At 37.2% G+C, this 17,095-nt stretch overlaps 1 protein-coding gene across 1 annotated transcript in view; it reads right to left on the bottom strand.

The window, feature by feature from the left end:
• Window positions 1-739: 739 nt before the first annotated feature.
• Window positions 740-17,095, bottom strand: part of TMEM39A (transmembrane protein 39A) — a 30,248-nt gene continuing 13,892 nt past the window's right edge. The window contains exons 5-9 of the mRNA XM_006210320.3: window positions 14,571-14,725; window positions 6,797-7,145; window positions 5,832-6,019; window positions 3,806-3,926; window positions 740-1,218 (exon numbers count right to left, since the gene is read on the bottom strand). Of these exons, the coding sequence (XP_006210382.1) occupies window positions 985-1,218; window positions 3,806-3,926; window positions 5,832-6,019; window positions 6,797-7,145; window positions 14,571-14,725 (1,047 nt within the window). The 3' untranslated portion in view covers window positions 740-984. The remainder of the gene's footprint in view (window positions 1,219-3,805; window positions 3,927-5,831; window positions 6,020-6,796; window positions 7,146-14,570; window positions 14,726-17,095) is intronic.

The raw sequence follows: 17,095 nt of genomic DNA, 5'->3' as shown, positions 1-17,095 counted from the left end.
CTCTCAAGAACACAGACCAAAAAGGGTTACTGTTCACAGATGCAGTTTCCAGAGTGTGAAATTAAAAACACACGTAGATCAAATTACCCGAGGACAAAGAGGTAACTTCTCATATTTCACTTCCGTTCACAACTCCAAACATGCCACTGTAGGGGGACTGCTGCCAGACTGCAGCCACTCTTCCAGTTACTTGGTGTCTTCAACGTGCCCAGACCCCACGCAGGGCATCTGTGCTCATCCTCTCCCAAGATCAGTCACACACCAGCTCCTTTATGAGTGTGGGCATTCTATTCTGTCCCAAAAAGTATTATTTCAAACAGCTAACAATGAAAGGAAAATCTTCAGAGGCAAAAGAAGTGTAATAAACAGAGAAAATGATAGCAATCTCCTGTTTCAGGATGGTAGATTATTCAAAAGCACATTTAAATGTCATAGGGCAGATAGAATGCTGAGTTGCTTATCTTAGAAATGCTTCCTCCACCAAGTAGGCAACAAAGAGAATTCCACCCAGGACTAAACCCTACTTTCCCCCAATGTATTCCAACACTATTAGCCAGTCAAAGAAAAAGAACAAGTGCTGTCAGGCAACTCCACTGAGTTCCCTTTGTGTAGCAATAAGGCCAACCGAGGACTAAAGCTAGTATGAAGGACGAGAAGGAAAGCAGACACACCAAAGGCACTGTGTCAAGTGATATATGAGATGTGTTCATAAATGAATGAGTTATTCCAGAGCCATAGAAACAGATCAATCTCTTTACTGGAGAGGTGCACCTCTCCCCTGTATATTATTCAAATACACTAACACATGAAAGATCACATCACCTTGTTCATGGATACATTTAATATCCCTTGCCCTTCCCGCCTTTCAAAACATAATAGTATACAAAATATAAAATATCTTAAATATTTATAAAAATTGCAAGAAAAAAATAGAACGTATGAAAATATTTTTATCTGAGTTCTCCCTCATTGTTGAGAGGCAGCTTAGTTTGCCTTGAGTTCATAACTGTTCAGTGGGTAGGAATATGCCCTGCCTAATACTATTCTGTCCCGGAGGAGCTTAAATAAAACATAGTAGTTGCAGAAGAGGATGAGAGCCATGGAGAGTGTGTGGTTCCACTTCTCCGACCGCAGCAAGGAATAGAGCTGGTAGAAGACGACACTGCCCTCAATAAGGATGAGCAGATTTAACAGCCTTAATGGACGATGAAATAGGAACTGTAAGGAAGTTAAAAAGCAAAGGTTATTTCATAAAAAAGACTGTAGTTATTTTCACATTCTTTTCTAAAATTATTTCATATTTACATGTTCCTAAGCACTAACGAGTAGGTATCTTTATTGAATACCAATCAGGCTATTTCTTGCTATAGAGACCCAAACCTTTTCCTTTTTGCTCAAGGAATAATGAAATATATTTTATTTTAATGCCCCTGAGACATGAAAAGGGATTACATCCAAAAGAACTCTAGCTCTAAAGATTTTTCCTAGATTATACCTTAGGTATATGTTTTATTTGAGATAACCAGAAGTATATTTATCTATCTAAGACAAGGGCTAAATAAAGGACAAAATGGGAAATATTTTAGACTTTGTAAGTCAAAAGGCAAAAACTAAGGATATAATGTAGGTAAGTCATAACAATTTAAAAATATAAAAATCATTAGTTTGTGGGCTGGTCTAAGACATAAACACCTATATTAGACAAGTGTGGAGGAAGGGGAGGTATTTTAAGTTGAAATATCTATACAGTAATTTCTTAATTTTTTCTTAAACTGTCACCCACCATGCTGTTTGTTTTATTTAGTTTTTCTGGATATTGAAAAGAATAAAGGAAAAATTAGTCAGAATTAAAGTTTGGTTAAAACAGAGCTATTTTCAGTCCTACCAAATTCTTTATTCAGAAAGGCTAAATCCTGGTTGACTAATAAAAATGCACTATGAATAGAAAGATAGAAGTCACAGGTGGCAAACTGCGGTAACAGTAGCATATTAGATCTATTAGAACTGATTCAGACCTCAGGGTTCAAATCTGAGAATAAAGCCAAATTATCATGACAGCTCTGAAAGGAAGCCAGGTACTCAAGATTCTTCTGTGGGAGGAAGAAAATGTTTAATCTGGGTTTTATTACATGATATCCAGTAATATGTATAACATTGGCTCAGAATTAATATTCTAAAAAAAACCTCAGGCTATTTCAGATTCTGTGGCATTATAACAATCATCATTAAATGTGCTAATAAGCCATAAACTGAATGAGGAAATGCGAGGACAGACCTTAAATTCTAATAGCTATACGTAACAGGCACATTTTAAGTGAGTTTCCTCAGACTTCAGTGTGCCTAAGAATCATTTCTAAATATGCAAATACCGAAAATACCTGAGATCCTTCATAGATTGACTCAGAAGTCTGGGCTGGGGGTGGGGGGTGGGGCCCAGGATCACTATTTAAAGAATGAGCCAGGTAACTTATCTGTAAGTGACCCAACCATCACTTTGACAACCACTGATTCACCTGTTTGGTCACAGAAAATCAGTAATAAGTTAATTTCCTTAATCTTTCTTCTATGGTTTCCACCTGATTCTTCAGCTGTCTAACACTAGCAAGAAAATACTTAATTTTCAAGCAGAAAATTCTAATAAATTATTTGGTTACCGTAGGTTTCCCAGGGACCACAAGGGCCAACACAAATCATTAGTGGCCTGTGGAATTCAACAGGCTAAATTGAATATTCTATGTAGAAACCAAATGCTTATGCAGTTGTAACTTAAGTCCATGCCTCCATCTTAAGGCAGTCTCACAGGAGTCTAGGAGATGCCTGTAGTTTCCTCATTCAAGGGTCTTTCACCTTGACCCACCCTCCCCTACCATGGTATTTACAAGAATGCTGCCCTGAGGCAAGTTCCCAGTGTTTAATGAAAAGGCCTTAGTAGCAAATACCCACAGAACCAGAAAGTCCTCGTACCATCACAAGGAATCACAAGGGATGATGGGAAGAATGGGACAGAGAGAGGGATTTAAGTAATAAATGAATGAATGAATGGATGGATATATAAATAAATAAAACCCCCAATTCTCTTTCAGAATAAATATGATCTCCACTCAAGGACAATGCACTACCTTCTTTTCCCCACTCCCATTGATCAGCTGGCCCTTCTAAGTATATACTTCTGCCTCCTAGAGCCAGAATTCCTGGAAAACTGAAAGATCATACAGAACATAACCCAAGGCGTAAATTCAAGTGGGACAGAAATGGGGTTTACTGGGTGTCTATTGCTTTTTCCTTTTTAACTTTTAAGCTTTTTTCTCCCTGTAATCTAAGAAAAGGTAAAAGGCTACAGATCATGCCATTTGCCTGACTTTCAAAGGGGAAGATATTTCAGGAGATGAGATATATGACAAATACCAAAAAAAAAAAAAATCACATTATTACTATACTAAATATTGCTTAAGGATTCACAGATACAATATAAGGACACCACTAAACTAAACTATTACAAATAAAAGTTGTAAGACGAAAAAGGAAATCAGATAATTGTATACTTTTTCAAGTAATTCTAGACTCAACAAATTCCAATATAACTAGAGAAACCAGACAAGCTATCTAAGTTGAGATCTTGGTATTTCACCTTCAAACTGCCTTTCAGAAGGTATTTGCAAAGGACAGGGGCCATTACAGTAGTGAAATAATTATATGCATTAATTTCCTAGTATGTGCTACACACTGTGCTAGATGCTTACACACAGAGCAGCCTCCTAACACTTACCCCTAAGCTTATGTTTGAAAAGAAATAAGTGGTACTTGCATAAAAGCGGGCATGGGATACGTCTGAAGGCACCGCCACGTTGTAAGGCCCCATGGCTCTATACAAGCATCTGCTGTGTCGCACCAGCACCCCTTGAGGCCATATTGTATTTTCTGACCAACTAAGGGAGAAAGAAATGCAATGTTAGCACAAAGGCGATTACAGATAAGACGGCGTCTGGCAAGGCCAGCTCTATTTCTATGGGAAGGATTCAGTATTCAAGGATTCATCTGCCTGAATTCTGAAAATACGATTATTCCACGGTCAAACTGGAAGGAGTTAGAAAGGATTTATTATAATTTCATTGCTATACAGTAGAGAGAAACTGCAAAGTGTCAAAGGACTTAAGAGGCTTAGGAGAACAAGCAGAAGTAAATGTGTAAGTAAGGCATCTATGAGCTAGAAAATCGAGTGTAAGCAGGTGGACTGTCACCTCAGTCCCAAGTGAACAGAGTCTATCGGAGGAAATGCTAGAGGGAACAAGAGAAAGTGGATGGTAACAACAGTGGATCAATTAACATTATCAAATTAGCGTGGCATTTACTGCAGAATTGCATCCCAAAAAGCTATAGAAAATCAGTTTATTTATTACACACTTCAAATGCTTTATATGTGAGAACCCATACAGAAGAACACAGAGACACACAAGGTACTGACACACAGACTTTTCTTTTTACCGCCTTCTTGGTTTATTTTTATAGAGGTTTCTCTAGGAAAAAGAAGTTACGGAAGAAGCTTCATCCTTTCCGGCACCAATGTAATGGAGTTGGGGTGGGGATGAGGATCTTCAGGTTAAGATTTTTTAAAAATCTAAGTTAATTCATCTCTTCCTGATTTTGGAAAGGTTAGTCTCCTAGGGTAAGAACTGGGACAGCATTTTAGATATGTTAAAGAAAAAAAAAATTCTAGCACCCTGAAGCTTTCCCAGTTCAGAAAATGTTCCGCCGGCCTTGCTCACACTTACCAGCATTAAAGTGATGATACACCTCATGGCCATGTGCCATCAGGAGCCTGAAGATGTACAGTACTAGTACTGTGGATTGTATTTTCAATTTTTATTGAAATCTGTCCTTTGCCCACAGTCGGGTTTCTTTTCAGCCTGGCCCAATCTCTTTCAGTTCCTGGGCTTGAAGGCCTGTGCTAATCTGTATCAGACATCAAGGCAGATAATTGAAGGGAGCACGCTTAGGGGGAGAGGGGAAGGGGATGTCACCTCAATCTGTCCCACTTAATTAGGAAAGAATTTCTAGGTGATGAAATATGTGAAATGTTCAAATTATAAACGGGAGGAAGATGAAGTTGGAGATGGAGATGGAACAGGTCTGAGAGAAAGGTATGATGAAGGGCTCAGAAGCAGGAGAATAAAGGGTTCCAAAGTCAGCCATTTGGGACCATAGGGAACATGCAGAGAAATGGCTGACGGGGGACACAATGAGAGGAATACTCTGAAAGAACTCAATTACAGACAGTTTTCATTTAAACACAGGAGAAGCAGGGCAACATTCATTAGTGAGTTTAGGAAGGAAAGAAAGACACAGTGAAAAATGCAGGCTTGGAAAATTACTAGAACAAATTTACATTTGTTAGAAAAGATGAGAGAAACAAATTCCAGCTGCCTAAGGTAAGATGATTAGCTAGCAACTATTTTTAGCTGTGGCAATGAAGATGAGAAGATGGATTTAACAGTCTTCTAAAGAGAATTAAAAACATATCATGACTCTTTGAATTTGGGCCAAGGGTTAAAACTGAAAGAAAACTCCAAGATTATAGCGTGGGAAACAAATTACACATTCTAGAGGGACTGGGGAGTGAAAGGTAGGAGACATTTAAGGAGGGACTGGGGATGGTGGCGGAAATGAGTTAAAGTCCCCTGCGTTCAGTTTAGAGTGATGACAAGCATCCATGTAGACAAAAACTAAAAATTAAAATGTTCAAAGCCAAGAACAAGAATGACATACGCAGCAAATAAACGTGATCAGCAGCATGTAGGAAGATGTTACGTGGTTTTACCCTCTAACCTACTTACATGTGCTGTGGAGCGTTGCTGTAGGACCCATGCTCAAGCTTCTGCCACTTGCCCAGGTGAGCAGCTGATTTATGTAGCAAATCACAGTATTTGGATGGCAGCAGTTGTGTGGTGAGCATGACAAAAGCATTGATCCACACCATAATGAGGTGCTCACACGACCAGCGCATGTCATAGTACTGGGTACTCTGAAAGAGATCAGAAGAGAGAGAAATGACCCATGTACTAGTGAGCAAGAAGACAGGGATGGGTGCGTGTACATACGCCCTGCAGACAAATGCCACACTGAGTCACACATGCATTTGTTGTCCTGCTGTCCGTGCAGAGTTCAAGAGCAGAGTCCTCCAAAATCCTTCAACCTGACTTTCTGGCTGTATGAGTTAGGCTGGGAGGCAATTGGAGAGGCAATTATACTTCAAGTGTTTCCTTTCTATAAGAAGTGAGTGCTCTCTGTGAGTGGTCACTCCGGTCGCAGATGTGCTTCTCAGTGGGTGAAGGAAGGGCACTAAAACGACCCAAAAGATTCTGGGCCCAAATGACATCCAGACCATTTTTCTTTTCTACTGAAGTAAATTAAAGTTTAGACAGAGGTTACATTAAATTCAAGGAAACTCCTGATAACCATAGTAAGATCAACCATGGTAAGCTGAATTTTTTTGAAACCTCAGTTCTCTTAAGCTACCAATAGAATATTGATTCTATTGTACACGTTTATTCTCCCCGGAAACTGGAAAAAAAATTTTTAAAAAAATAGAAAAGAAAAAAGAAGGGACCACCACAGGTGCATCACAGATATGGAAATATCTATCCACCAACCAGGTATTAGTGTACTCCAGATGCAGCCGAACTCCACCATCCAGGCTGCCAAAGGGGAGACAGAGAAAAGGGGGATTAAATAAGAAATACCCAGTTTATGTCATTCACACACAAATCCAGGAAGCATATAAAACCAAGTAGCCACTTACCTTCACAAAACACAGGGGGAGAAATGCAACATAGTAGGCACTGAAGAGGGAGTTGAAGAGAACTTCCTTGATTCTATGGTTGAAATCTGCTTTCAGACATTCTACTTCATTGCGAATGAGGTCTGGAGACAGGGGGCAACTGTGGGTGGGGATGGGCGTGGCATTATTAAACTGTTCTTTTAGAGACTCCAGCAGTAAGGAGATAAAGTCTTTGGATTTGGCCAAGCCACCCACAGCTGAGGCACTTTCCTCTACCGCCTGGTGCTGAACCACATAGTTATAGTCTGTAAGGAGCAGATGAGCTCTACTATCTTGGTGGAAACAGCAGAGAGGAACATAAACACCAAACCTGCAGAAAAAAGGGAGGATGAAAATGAGACCACAGATGCCACCTAAGATCAGATCTCATAACTGATCTCATAACATCAGAGTGAAAATGAAGTAACAGGGATTCTGCTGATGATAAATTCATTATCTGGGAAGCTCCTTAACTTCTTCCCACAAAGGCAATATATATTCATTGTAGAACAGGAACTACAGAAAATCACAATTACAATATAAATTACCTAGAAATGATCATTTTTATAATTTTTACAATTGGGTGCACAGACTTTATACTTTTGATATGTTTAGCTTCACACAGTACAGACTATTTTATATACTGCTGCTTTAACATTGTGTGTATGCTTATGTGTATGTGCATGTACTGAGCATTTTCTCGTGTTATAAAATATTTTTCTGTAACTATTCTAAAAGGTCCTATAGTGTTTTCATATGGCTATACCATAATTTACCTCTTGTTGGAAACTCAGACTGTTTCTTATTTTCCACTATCACAAACTCCAATGGGATAAGGCTTTTCCCGAAATCTTTGCGGACATCTGGTAATTTTCAAATGGCTTGTTTCAAATTCCTCCTTCTTACTAAGGGGCCCCCCCCGCCTCCCTACCACATCACCTGCTACACTCCCACAGGCACACCTAGTTCCCCTTGCCTGGTTATTTTCTCCACTGATCTTATTTTACATGTTTATTAGCTTTTCAATTTTCACTTTCTTTCCCTTGGTCTATCTTCCCCTCACTACAATGTAAGCTCCAAGAACCAGAGGTTTTAGTCTGCTTATTAATTCACTGCTGTATCCTTGATGTCTGGAACAGTGGCTGAAACATAGTAGGCACTAAATAAATATTTGTGGATTAATGAAAACAATTCTAGAAGTATAATAAATAAATTTCTACAAGTAGAATTACTTAAAGGACTGAATATTTGTGAGACTTTTCATAACTTCTTATAGTTGCTCCAACCTTTGGTTCCTTAAAAAAATTTTAAACACTTCCCCAGGTCCTCATTAAGTAACTTCCACATTGTGATCTAGGTATTATAAATAAAATGGTCATTTCACAGACATAAATTTAGATGTTAAAAATAGCAAATAAAAAGACATCTTATATACAAAAAATACATATGCTAAAAGTAAACAAAAAATAAAAAACATATTATTATTTAGTTATACATTTTATTTAAAAAATTAACAAATGTCACCTGTTCATAGTTTTCTATAGAGGGAAAAAGGATGAGCTTATTACTAAGTAAGAGGATGGTTAGCAGCAGCTCTGGGATCCACTGTGAATGTGCCCTGGAGTAGTACGACGGGAGGGGTAAATGTAGAACTGTCAGGCAGAAGAACTGACACATGTGCAAAACTGTGCAAGCCAGAGAAGGCTTCAAGTTCAATACTGCTGAACACAAACTGCATGTGTAGTGGTGGGGGTGAGAGGCTGGGGTGTGTGTTAGGTTGCAATGATGGCCCCATTTCTTTACTCTTCCTTGTCATGTAACTGCACAGCCCTCATGCCATGGGTAAGATGATCCTGCCCTGTATCTATACTGCGCTCAGTGATGTGATGTGTTTTGGCCAATGGGATGTCAGTAGACATGCTGTGACCAGAAACTTGAAATGGCCTTGCACACTGAGGCCTGTTCTCTTGACACTGTCAATTTCATGTGACCATGTCCAGGCTAACCTGCCAGAGCATGAGACACTTGTGCAGCAGAGCTCAGTTGTCCAAGTTGCCTAAACTGACAGCGAGCCAGTCAATCCCACATATGAGCCTGAACCTAGATAAGATCAGGAGAGCCTCCTGACTTCCAGCTGACCCCAACATATCCACAATAAATACATAGTGTGGTGTGCTACCATGGCTCTACGGATATTTGTTACAGCATATGTTAACAGACAACTGATACAGGGTACCATCAAAGGCTTAGAAGAAGAGGTAAAAGTGTCACTATACGAAGATGAAGAAGAGGTAAAAGTGTCACTATATGCAGATGACATGATACTATACATAAAAAATCCTAAAAGGTTCACACAAAAACTACTAGAAATAATCGAAGAATTCAGCAAGGTAGCAGGTTACAAGATTAATGTTCAAAAATCAGTTGCATTTCTTTACACTAATGATGAATCAACAGAAAAAGAAAGTAAAGAAACAATCCCCTTTAAAATAGCACCCAAAGTAATAAAATACCTAGGAGTATATCTAACCAAGGAGGTGAAAGAATTATACACAGAAAACTATAAAACACTGATGAAGGAAATTAAAGAAGACTTAAAAAAATGGAAAGATATCCTATGCTCCTGGATTGGAAGAATCGATATTGTTAAAATGGTCATACTGCCCAAGGCAATCTACAGATTTAATGCAATCCCTATCAAATTACCCAAGACATACTTCACAGAACTAGAACAAATCATAATAAAATTTATATGCAACCACAAAAGACCTAGAATTGCCAAAACATTACTGAAGAAAAAGAAAGAGGCTGGAGGAATAACTCTCCCAGATTTCAGACAATACTATAGAGCTACAGTAATCAAGACAGCATGGTATTGGTACAAAAACAGACATATAGACCAATGGAACAGAACAGAGAGCCCAGAAATGAACCCATAAATTTTTGGTCAACTCATCTTCGACAAAGGAGGCAAGAATATACAATGGAATAGAGTCTCTTCAGCAAATGGTGGGAAAACAGGACAGCAGCATGTAAATCAATGAAGCTAGAACACTCCCTTATACCATACACAAAAATAAATTCAAAATGGATCAAAGACTTAAACATAAGACAAGATACAATAAACCTCCTAGAAGAAAATATAGGCAAAACATTATCTGACATACCTCTCAAAAATGTGCTCCTAAGGCAGTCTACCCAAGCAATAGAAATAAAAGCAAGAATAAACAAATGGGACCTAATTAAACTTACAAGCTTCTGCACAGCAAAGGAAACCAGAAGTATAACAAAACGACAACCTATGGAATGGGAGAAAATTTTTGCAAATGAAACCGACAAAGGCTTGATCTCCAGAAAACATAAGCAGCTCATACGACTTAATATGAAAAAAACAATCCAATCCAAAAATGGGCAGAAGACCTAAACAAGCAATTCTCCAAGGAAGACATACAAATGATCAATAGGCACATGAAAAAATGCTTAATATCACTAATTATCAGAGGAATGCAAATCAAAACTACAACGAGGTATCACCTCACACTAGTCAGAATGGCCATCATTCAAAAACCCACAAATGACAAGTGCTGGAGAGGTTGTGGAGAAAAGGGAACCCTCCTACACTGCTGGTGGGAATGCAGTTTGTGGAAAACAGTATGGAGATTCTCAAAAGACTAGGAATAGACTTACCATATGACCCAGGAATGCCGCTCCTGGGCATATATCCAGAAGAAACCCTACTTCAAAAAGACACCTGCACCCCAATGTTCATAGCAGCACTATTTACAATAGCCAAGACATGGAAACATCCTAAATGTCCATCAACAGATGACTGGATAAAGAAGAAGTGGTATATTTATACAATGGAATACTACTCAGCCATAAAAACTGACATCATAATGCCATTTGCAGCAACATGGATGTTCCTGGAGAATGTCATTCTAAGTGAAGTAAGCCCGAAAGAGAAAGAAAAATACTGTATGAGATCGCTCATGTGTGGAATCTTAAAAAAAAAAAAAAAAAAGAACATAAATACAGAACAGAAACAGACTTCATACACATAGAATACAAACTTGTGGTTACCAAGGGGGAGGGAGGTGGGAAGGGATAGACTGGGAGTACAAAATTTGTAGATACTGACAGGCATATGTAGAATAGATAAACAAGATTACACTGTATAGCACAGGGAAATATATATAAGATCTTGTGGTAGCTCACAGCAAAAAAAAAAAAGTGACAATGAATATATGTACGTTCATGTATAACTGAAAAATTGTGCTCTACACTGGAATTTGACACAACATTGTAAAATGACTATAACTCAATAAAAAATGTTTAAAAAAAAGGTTTAGAGCATGGACGGCTTTGTAAGGTAAAGAAAATGATTCATTCAAGAATTTTAGAGGGTTAGTAACATAATTCAACTTCCATTTTGAAAATCATTCTGGCTACAATGAAAAATAGGGTGGAAGATGACAAGAATAGATTACCAGAAGACCAGATGGAGATTTAGAATAGCAGAGATTATGAAGAGCAGTGGACAGATTCAAGATATATGTAAGAGCTACAACTGTTAGTCTTTTGACTAATTTACACTAAATTGAGAAGCTATTTGAGAATCAAATTAAAATAATAACAAAAAAAAAAAGGAAACAAAAAAGAGGCCGGAGTCCCTTTTGTTAACCAATGAATAGATAAGAAAATAAAGATGTAGTTACAGCTACTGCCTATCATTTTATTTTTTAATGAATAATGATGCATTTATTAAAGCAAATGTGAAAGAAAATGAAAGTTAGCTTGAAAGTCCTAATTGCCTTAATATTTTAACTTAGTTACCTAGTATTTTAAATTTTTGATAGTTGGTTTTTTTGGTATGTATATTTTTTATTGAAGTACAGTCAATTTACATTGTGTCTATTTCTGATAGTTTTTAAATTGAAATTAGATAAAAGTTAAATTACAAATCTTTTAAAAAGTAAAGAAGGTAAATATATTTAGACCTAAAATTTGTTTCAATTACATACTTATTTCATTGTTTTACAAGGCTGTGGAGATCCTCCAAGAATGAGTAAGCTTCTTTATATATCTAAAAAGACATGAAAAAGTTTGCTAGCCATTTTGATGGGGATTGTACTCCTCTCCAGTCTGGCTAAAATATTCCTTAATATATCCGTACCAAGCTAGATATGGTTAACCTTCTAAACGATTCAACCAGCTATTGTTGGTAAACAGAGTAACTAAACCATTTGTTACCAACTTAAACAGCTGAAATATTAATACAGAAATACAGAAACTGATGTAAAATATATAGCATACACCTTATAAGAAATACGAATCATGAAAAATGATATTTATAACATATAAAGTTCACTCTATGAACTGAGTTGATGAGTGCCTTAAATAACTGTTTAAGCAATATTATTAGACCTAACAAAGAACCACTAGAATGACTATTCCTGCCAACTTGGCTGCACAATCTCTGAGTATGCCTTTATTTTACACTGTGACTACCCATATAAATACGTGCTTACACTTCAGCACCATAAATGGTATAAAGTAATGATTCTCAAACTTGAGCAAGCATCAGAATCATCTGGAGGGCTTGTTAAGAGACAAACTGCTGAGCCCTACTTTCTAGAATTTCAGTTTCAGTTTGGGGTAGATTCTGAGAATTTCTATTTCTAACAAATTTTCGAGGTGATGCTGATGCTGTTGTTCTGTGAACCACACTTTGAGAAACACTGAATTTAGACTGATGGTTAAGACAAGGGCCCTGGAATCCAAAAGACCTGAGTCCTTCATTGTCTAACCACGGGAAAGTTTTTTAATCACTTAATCCATTTTAACCTATGGCAAAGACTGCTAATTTTCTGCCAACAGCCACTGTTCTGTTCTTCCATAGCAACAGAATTTTTAGTTGAGATACAGCTGCCCTGCTAAAGACTTATTTTCCAGCCTCCTTTGCAATCTATGCTGCTAGGGAGGGTGGAGCAAAAGGACAGCAGGAGCCTAGGTCTTGACACTAAGGAGCTGCCACCACTATCCACGATACATTTCACACATACTGTACAGGAGAGAAGAATAAACTTCTAACTTTTTAAAGCCACTAGTATTTTGTCTTTGTTACAGCAGACTAAATATGCTACATCCTGGGTTACTGCGATGATTTCATGAGGTGATGTTTACAAACACCACCTAGCCGAACACTTAACACATAATAATAGCTTAATAAATTACTGCAAGCTATTAATATCTGATGAAGAAAGTATTAGCCAAATGTATACAAGTATACAAGCTAAAAATATGCAAAATAATTAGTGTAATGAGCTAATATGTACCATAAGATACCACTATACAACCATCAGGAAGGCTACGATTTTAAAAATGGAAAACATAAACTGCTAGCAAAAACATGGAGCAACCAGACTCTTCCAGAATTGATGGGAGGATAAAGTGACACCACTCCTTTGGGAAAAAGTCTAGTAGACTTTTATAAAACTATATATACTCCAACATACTCCTATATTGTGGCCTAGCAATGCCACTCCTAGATACTTCTCTCAAGAGAAGGAAGAGGTATCCTCACAAAAAACGCTAGCATAAGAATGTGCATAAGTTTTTATTTTTAATAGTAGTCAAAAACTGGAAACAACCCAGGTGTCCAACAATAGGAGAATAAACAAACTGTAGTATATTCATACAATGAAACATTACTGACACATGCAACCACATGGACAAATCTAAAAAACAACATGTTGAGTCAAAGAAGGCTTACACAAAAGCACATACGGTATGGTTCCATTTACATGAAATTCTAGAAATGGCAAACAAATCTATGGCAGAAAAAAAATCGAAACAGTGGTTGCCTCTGGGAGGCAGGGGTAAGGTCTGACTGGAAAAGCGTATGAAGGAACCTCTGCAGTAATGGTGATGTTCTATAGTGGGATGGGGCTTTGAGTTACACAGATACATGCATTTATCAAAACTCAGCAAATGTACACAAGAGTTCTATGAATTTTACTGTGTATGAATTTTACTGGAAAAGAAAAGACTAGACAAATATCCAACTCTAGTTATTGGAGGCATATGCTGATATATTTTGGGAGAAGTAAACTGAGGTCTGCAATTTAACTTTGAAATGTACCAAAGTTAGATGGACGGATAGAGGGATAGAAGAATGGAAGGACAGATATATGTTATGCAATAATAGTAAAATATTTATGGGTAGACTCTAAGTGGGAGTTACACAGGTGTTTGCTGAAAAATTCAATCTTGTGTTTAAAGGTTTCCATAATAAAATATTGCTCAAAAAAGTGTAAAATCTATAGGGCTTGAATATGGCATACTCATATTACATGAATCCAAAGATTAAAGGAATTTGACCAAAAGGTTAAGACTGGTTAAGTCAGTTCATTCAATTAATGTTCACCACCATTTGAGCCAATATAGGCATTACCTGGAGGTTTTATTTGGCGACCAGAGCTAATGAAAATATTCTCCATTGGTAAGAGAGCCATACCTGTCAGGTTTCCTGGGATAATCTTGGTTTATGTCTACTGTCCCAATTGTATCCCAGTTTAGGAAATAAATTACATGGTCACTCTACCCATGGATTTTTCCAATTTTCTGAACTCTTGATACTCTTGATTTATATTTGAAAAATTTCATTTTCCTCCCTTATACACTATCATTTTCATGATCCAAATAATTTCTTAGAATACTTAATAACAAAATAAAATTAGTTAACTAGAGTACTCACGGGTAGCCAAGGAAAAGGAGATTGAGGACTGAATGGCTTCGGAAGAGATTGACGAGCGTCCAACAAAGTACCCATCCACACAGAGTAAGTAGCACCAAACGAGCTGATATCAGAACCATGTAGTGAATCATTGATGCTGCACCCGCCTTAGTGGCCTGTAAGTTTGGAAGCACCAAAAAGAACAGTTTATAAATGACCTTATTCAAAAGCAATGTGACTCAACCAAGGACTACGTAGATTTAGTGGAAGGTGAACTGTGGAAATTAAAATAAAAAAAAAAAAAAGGAAGGGAGAAAAGAAGAAAAACTGCCCATCCCACCGTATCTTCCTCATTCTTGAAGATTCAGACTTCTCCAGTTAGTTGTTTTCTTCTTGTATTCCCATAGTGCCTCACCAGATCTCCTTTAAGTTCTTACGATATTGTCTAATTTATTTACATTGGGGCTTCTCAAAGTATGTTCCATGAACCACACTCATCAGAATCCCTGGGGCTACTTACTGAGCATGCAAATTCCTACTGACCTTCATCACTAGATAAAGGGAACAAAATCACAAGTCAAGAAGCCTGTAGTTTTACAGCCCATCAGGTGATTTATATATATATAAAGATAATGAGCCACTAATTTATCTGACTCTGGACTAGGCTGCAATGGCCTCAACAGAAGCTACAGTGTTTCTACTTTTCTTTGAATCCTCCCCACAATCTGTTAGCTAAATTAATGTTTAATAAATTACTGAGGCTTCAAACAATAATCAGATCTTTTCTGACAAATCTCTTAATAAATGTTTCTTTTTTGACTTTCACAAACATCAAAATAATGTATGATCACACTTCCAATTATTTACATCAAAGCTGTTCAAATATTCTTCTTTAATCTCAGATCTTTAAAACTGATCAAATATAGAAAGAAAACATACTTGTCTAAACATGAAGCTCTGTAATGTTATTTTCTTTCAAAATGAACTAAGAAGGAGAGAATGAGTGAGATGCAGGGGAAAATGATAGATTCCTATAACCTCTAAAACAACAAGCAGTGTCAGAACCCAGAAAACAATTCTCTACAGTTAACAGCACATGGTAAGGGATGAGTAATTTTTCAGGTTCCTCCTATATATCCATTTCTGAGTTCACCCAAGACACTACATAGCATGTATAATATTTATAAATACATGCTATTTATGTAGTCATTTATAAATCAAACAATCAGCTGAATACTACTGCTTGAGCCTCAAACTGTGGAGTAGGATCAAACTGTGCTCAGCCACAGCAGAACAAACAGTTGCACGTCACTCCCCAGATACACACCTCATGCCAATGTACTGCATGTGTCAAAGCCAAGGGAAGGCATTTAAACCACTGAAATTACTCCACTGCCTCCATTCTCAAGCATTTGGAGTTAGGCATAAAAAAGGCTGCTTCTGCTCAATGTCACCAGAGGGCAGCAGAGGTTGGATGTAGTCATCATTTTTGCCTTATTCCAGAGCCCAAGCTCTTAACCACTGTGGTATCTATGTGTGACAAGACACTATACCAGGTCCTGGGGATACAGTGGTAACCAAGACAAATAAAACCTCTGTCTTTATGAGACTGCCCAACCAAGGAAGACAAATATTAAACTTAAATTTACACAATTATTTTTACACTTGTGGTAAGTGCTATAGGAAAAGAGTAGGCTGCTATTGAGACTAAATACCAGGAGACCCTAATCTAGGAAAGGCTTCCTGAGGAAGCGCTATTTCAGCTGGGATCTAAAAGATAAGCAAGAATTAGCCAGGTAAGGAGTAGAAAAATATTTCTAACACTATGTTAAGTGAGAAGTACAGGATATAAAATTGTGTACAGATAATGTCCTATATAACCAGACAATATACAGATAATGTCCTAAAGATACACATATATTTTTTTCTCTGTGTGCATCTAAAAATTAGAAGGAAATATACCAAAATGTGGTTCTCTCAATAATGAGAAAATAAATATTTTTAAAATAAACCATTAAAAAAATTCTCTCCTTTATATTTTAGTGCTTTCTGGTTTTTTTTTTTCAATAAAATGTATTACTTTTCTATTTAGAAAAACAATTTTTTTAGAAAGACAGTGGCCTATGGTTGGTGAAAGAATAGCTGAATAACTTTTGTCTTGTGGAGTGAGTAGAGAAGTAGAATTGGCCTGGAGGTGAATAAACACAGTCTATCTAGTTAGACAGGTATTCCTCCTGGGGTAGTATTTACTTTTCTAAATTAATTATTTCCAGCCCAGCCTCTCCTTAAAAATGATTGGTCTTTCTCAGGGTAGAGAGCCTTTCTGTGGTATAAGCCAAAAAAAAAAAGGCAAACATTTTTTGACGGAAGGAAGGAAAGATGATTTATGATGGGTCTTACTCATCTAATTTAGACATTTTAGGAAGAAAATCACTATACAGCTCGTATTTTTGATTTCTGAATAGTAATATATTGACATTGCTCAAATACAAAACATATACAGTGTTTGTAATGAAGTGTCCCTCCTATCGGTCCTCTCTCCCAGT

Source organism: Vicugna pacos, chromosome 1 (assembly GCF_048564905.1).
Source record: "Vicugna pacos chromosome 1, VicPac4, whole genome shotgun sequence".
Lineage (NCBI taxonomy): Eukaryota > Metazoa > Chordata > Mammalia > Artiodactyla > Camelidae > Vicugna > Vicugna pacos.
Note: the sequence above shows the minus strand (reverse complement) of the source record. Positions and strands in the feature narration are given on the sequence as shown.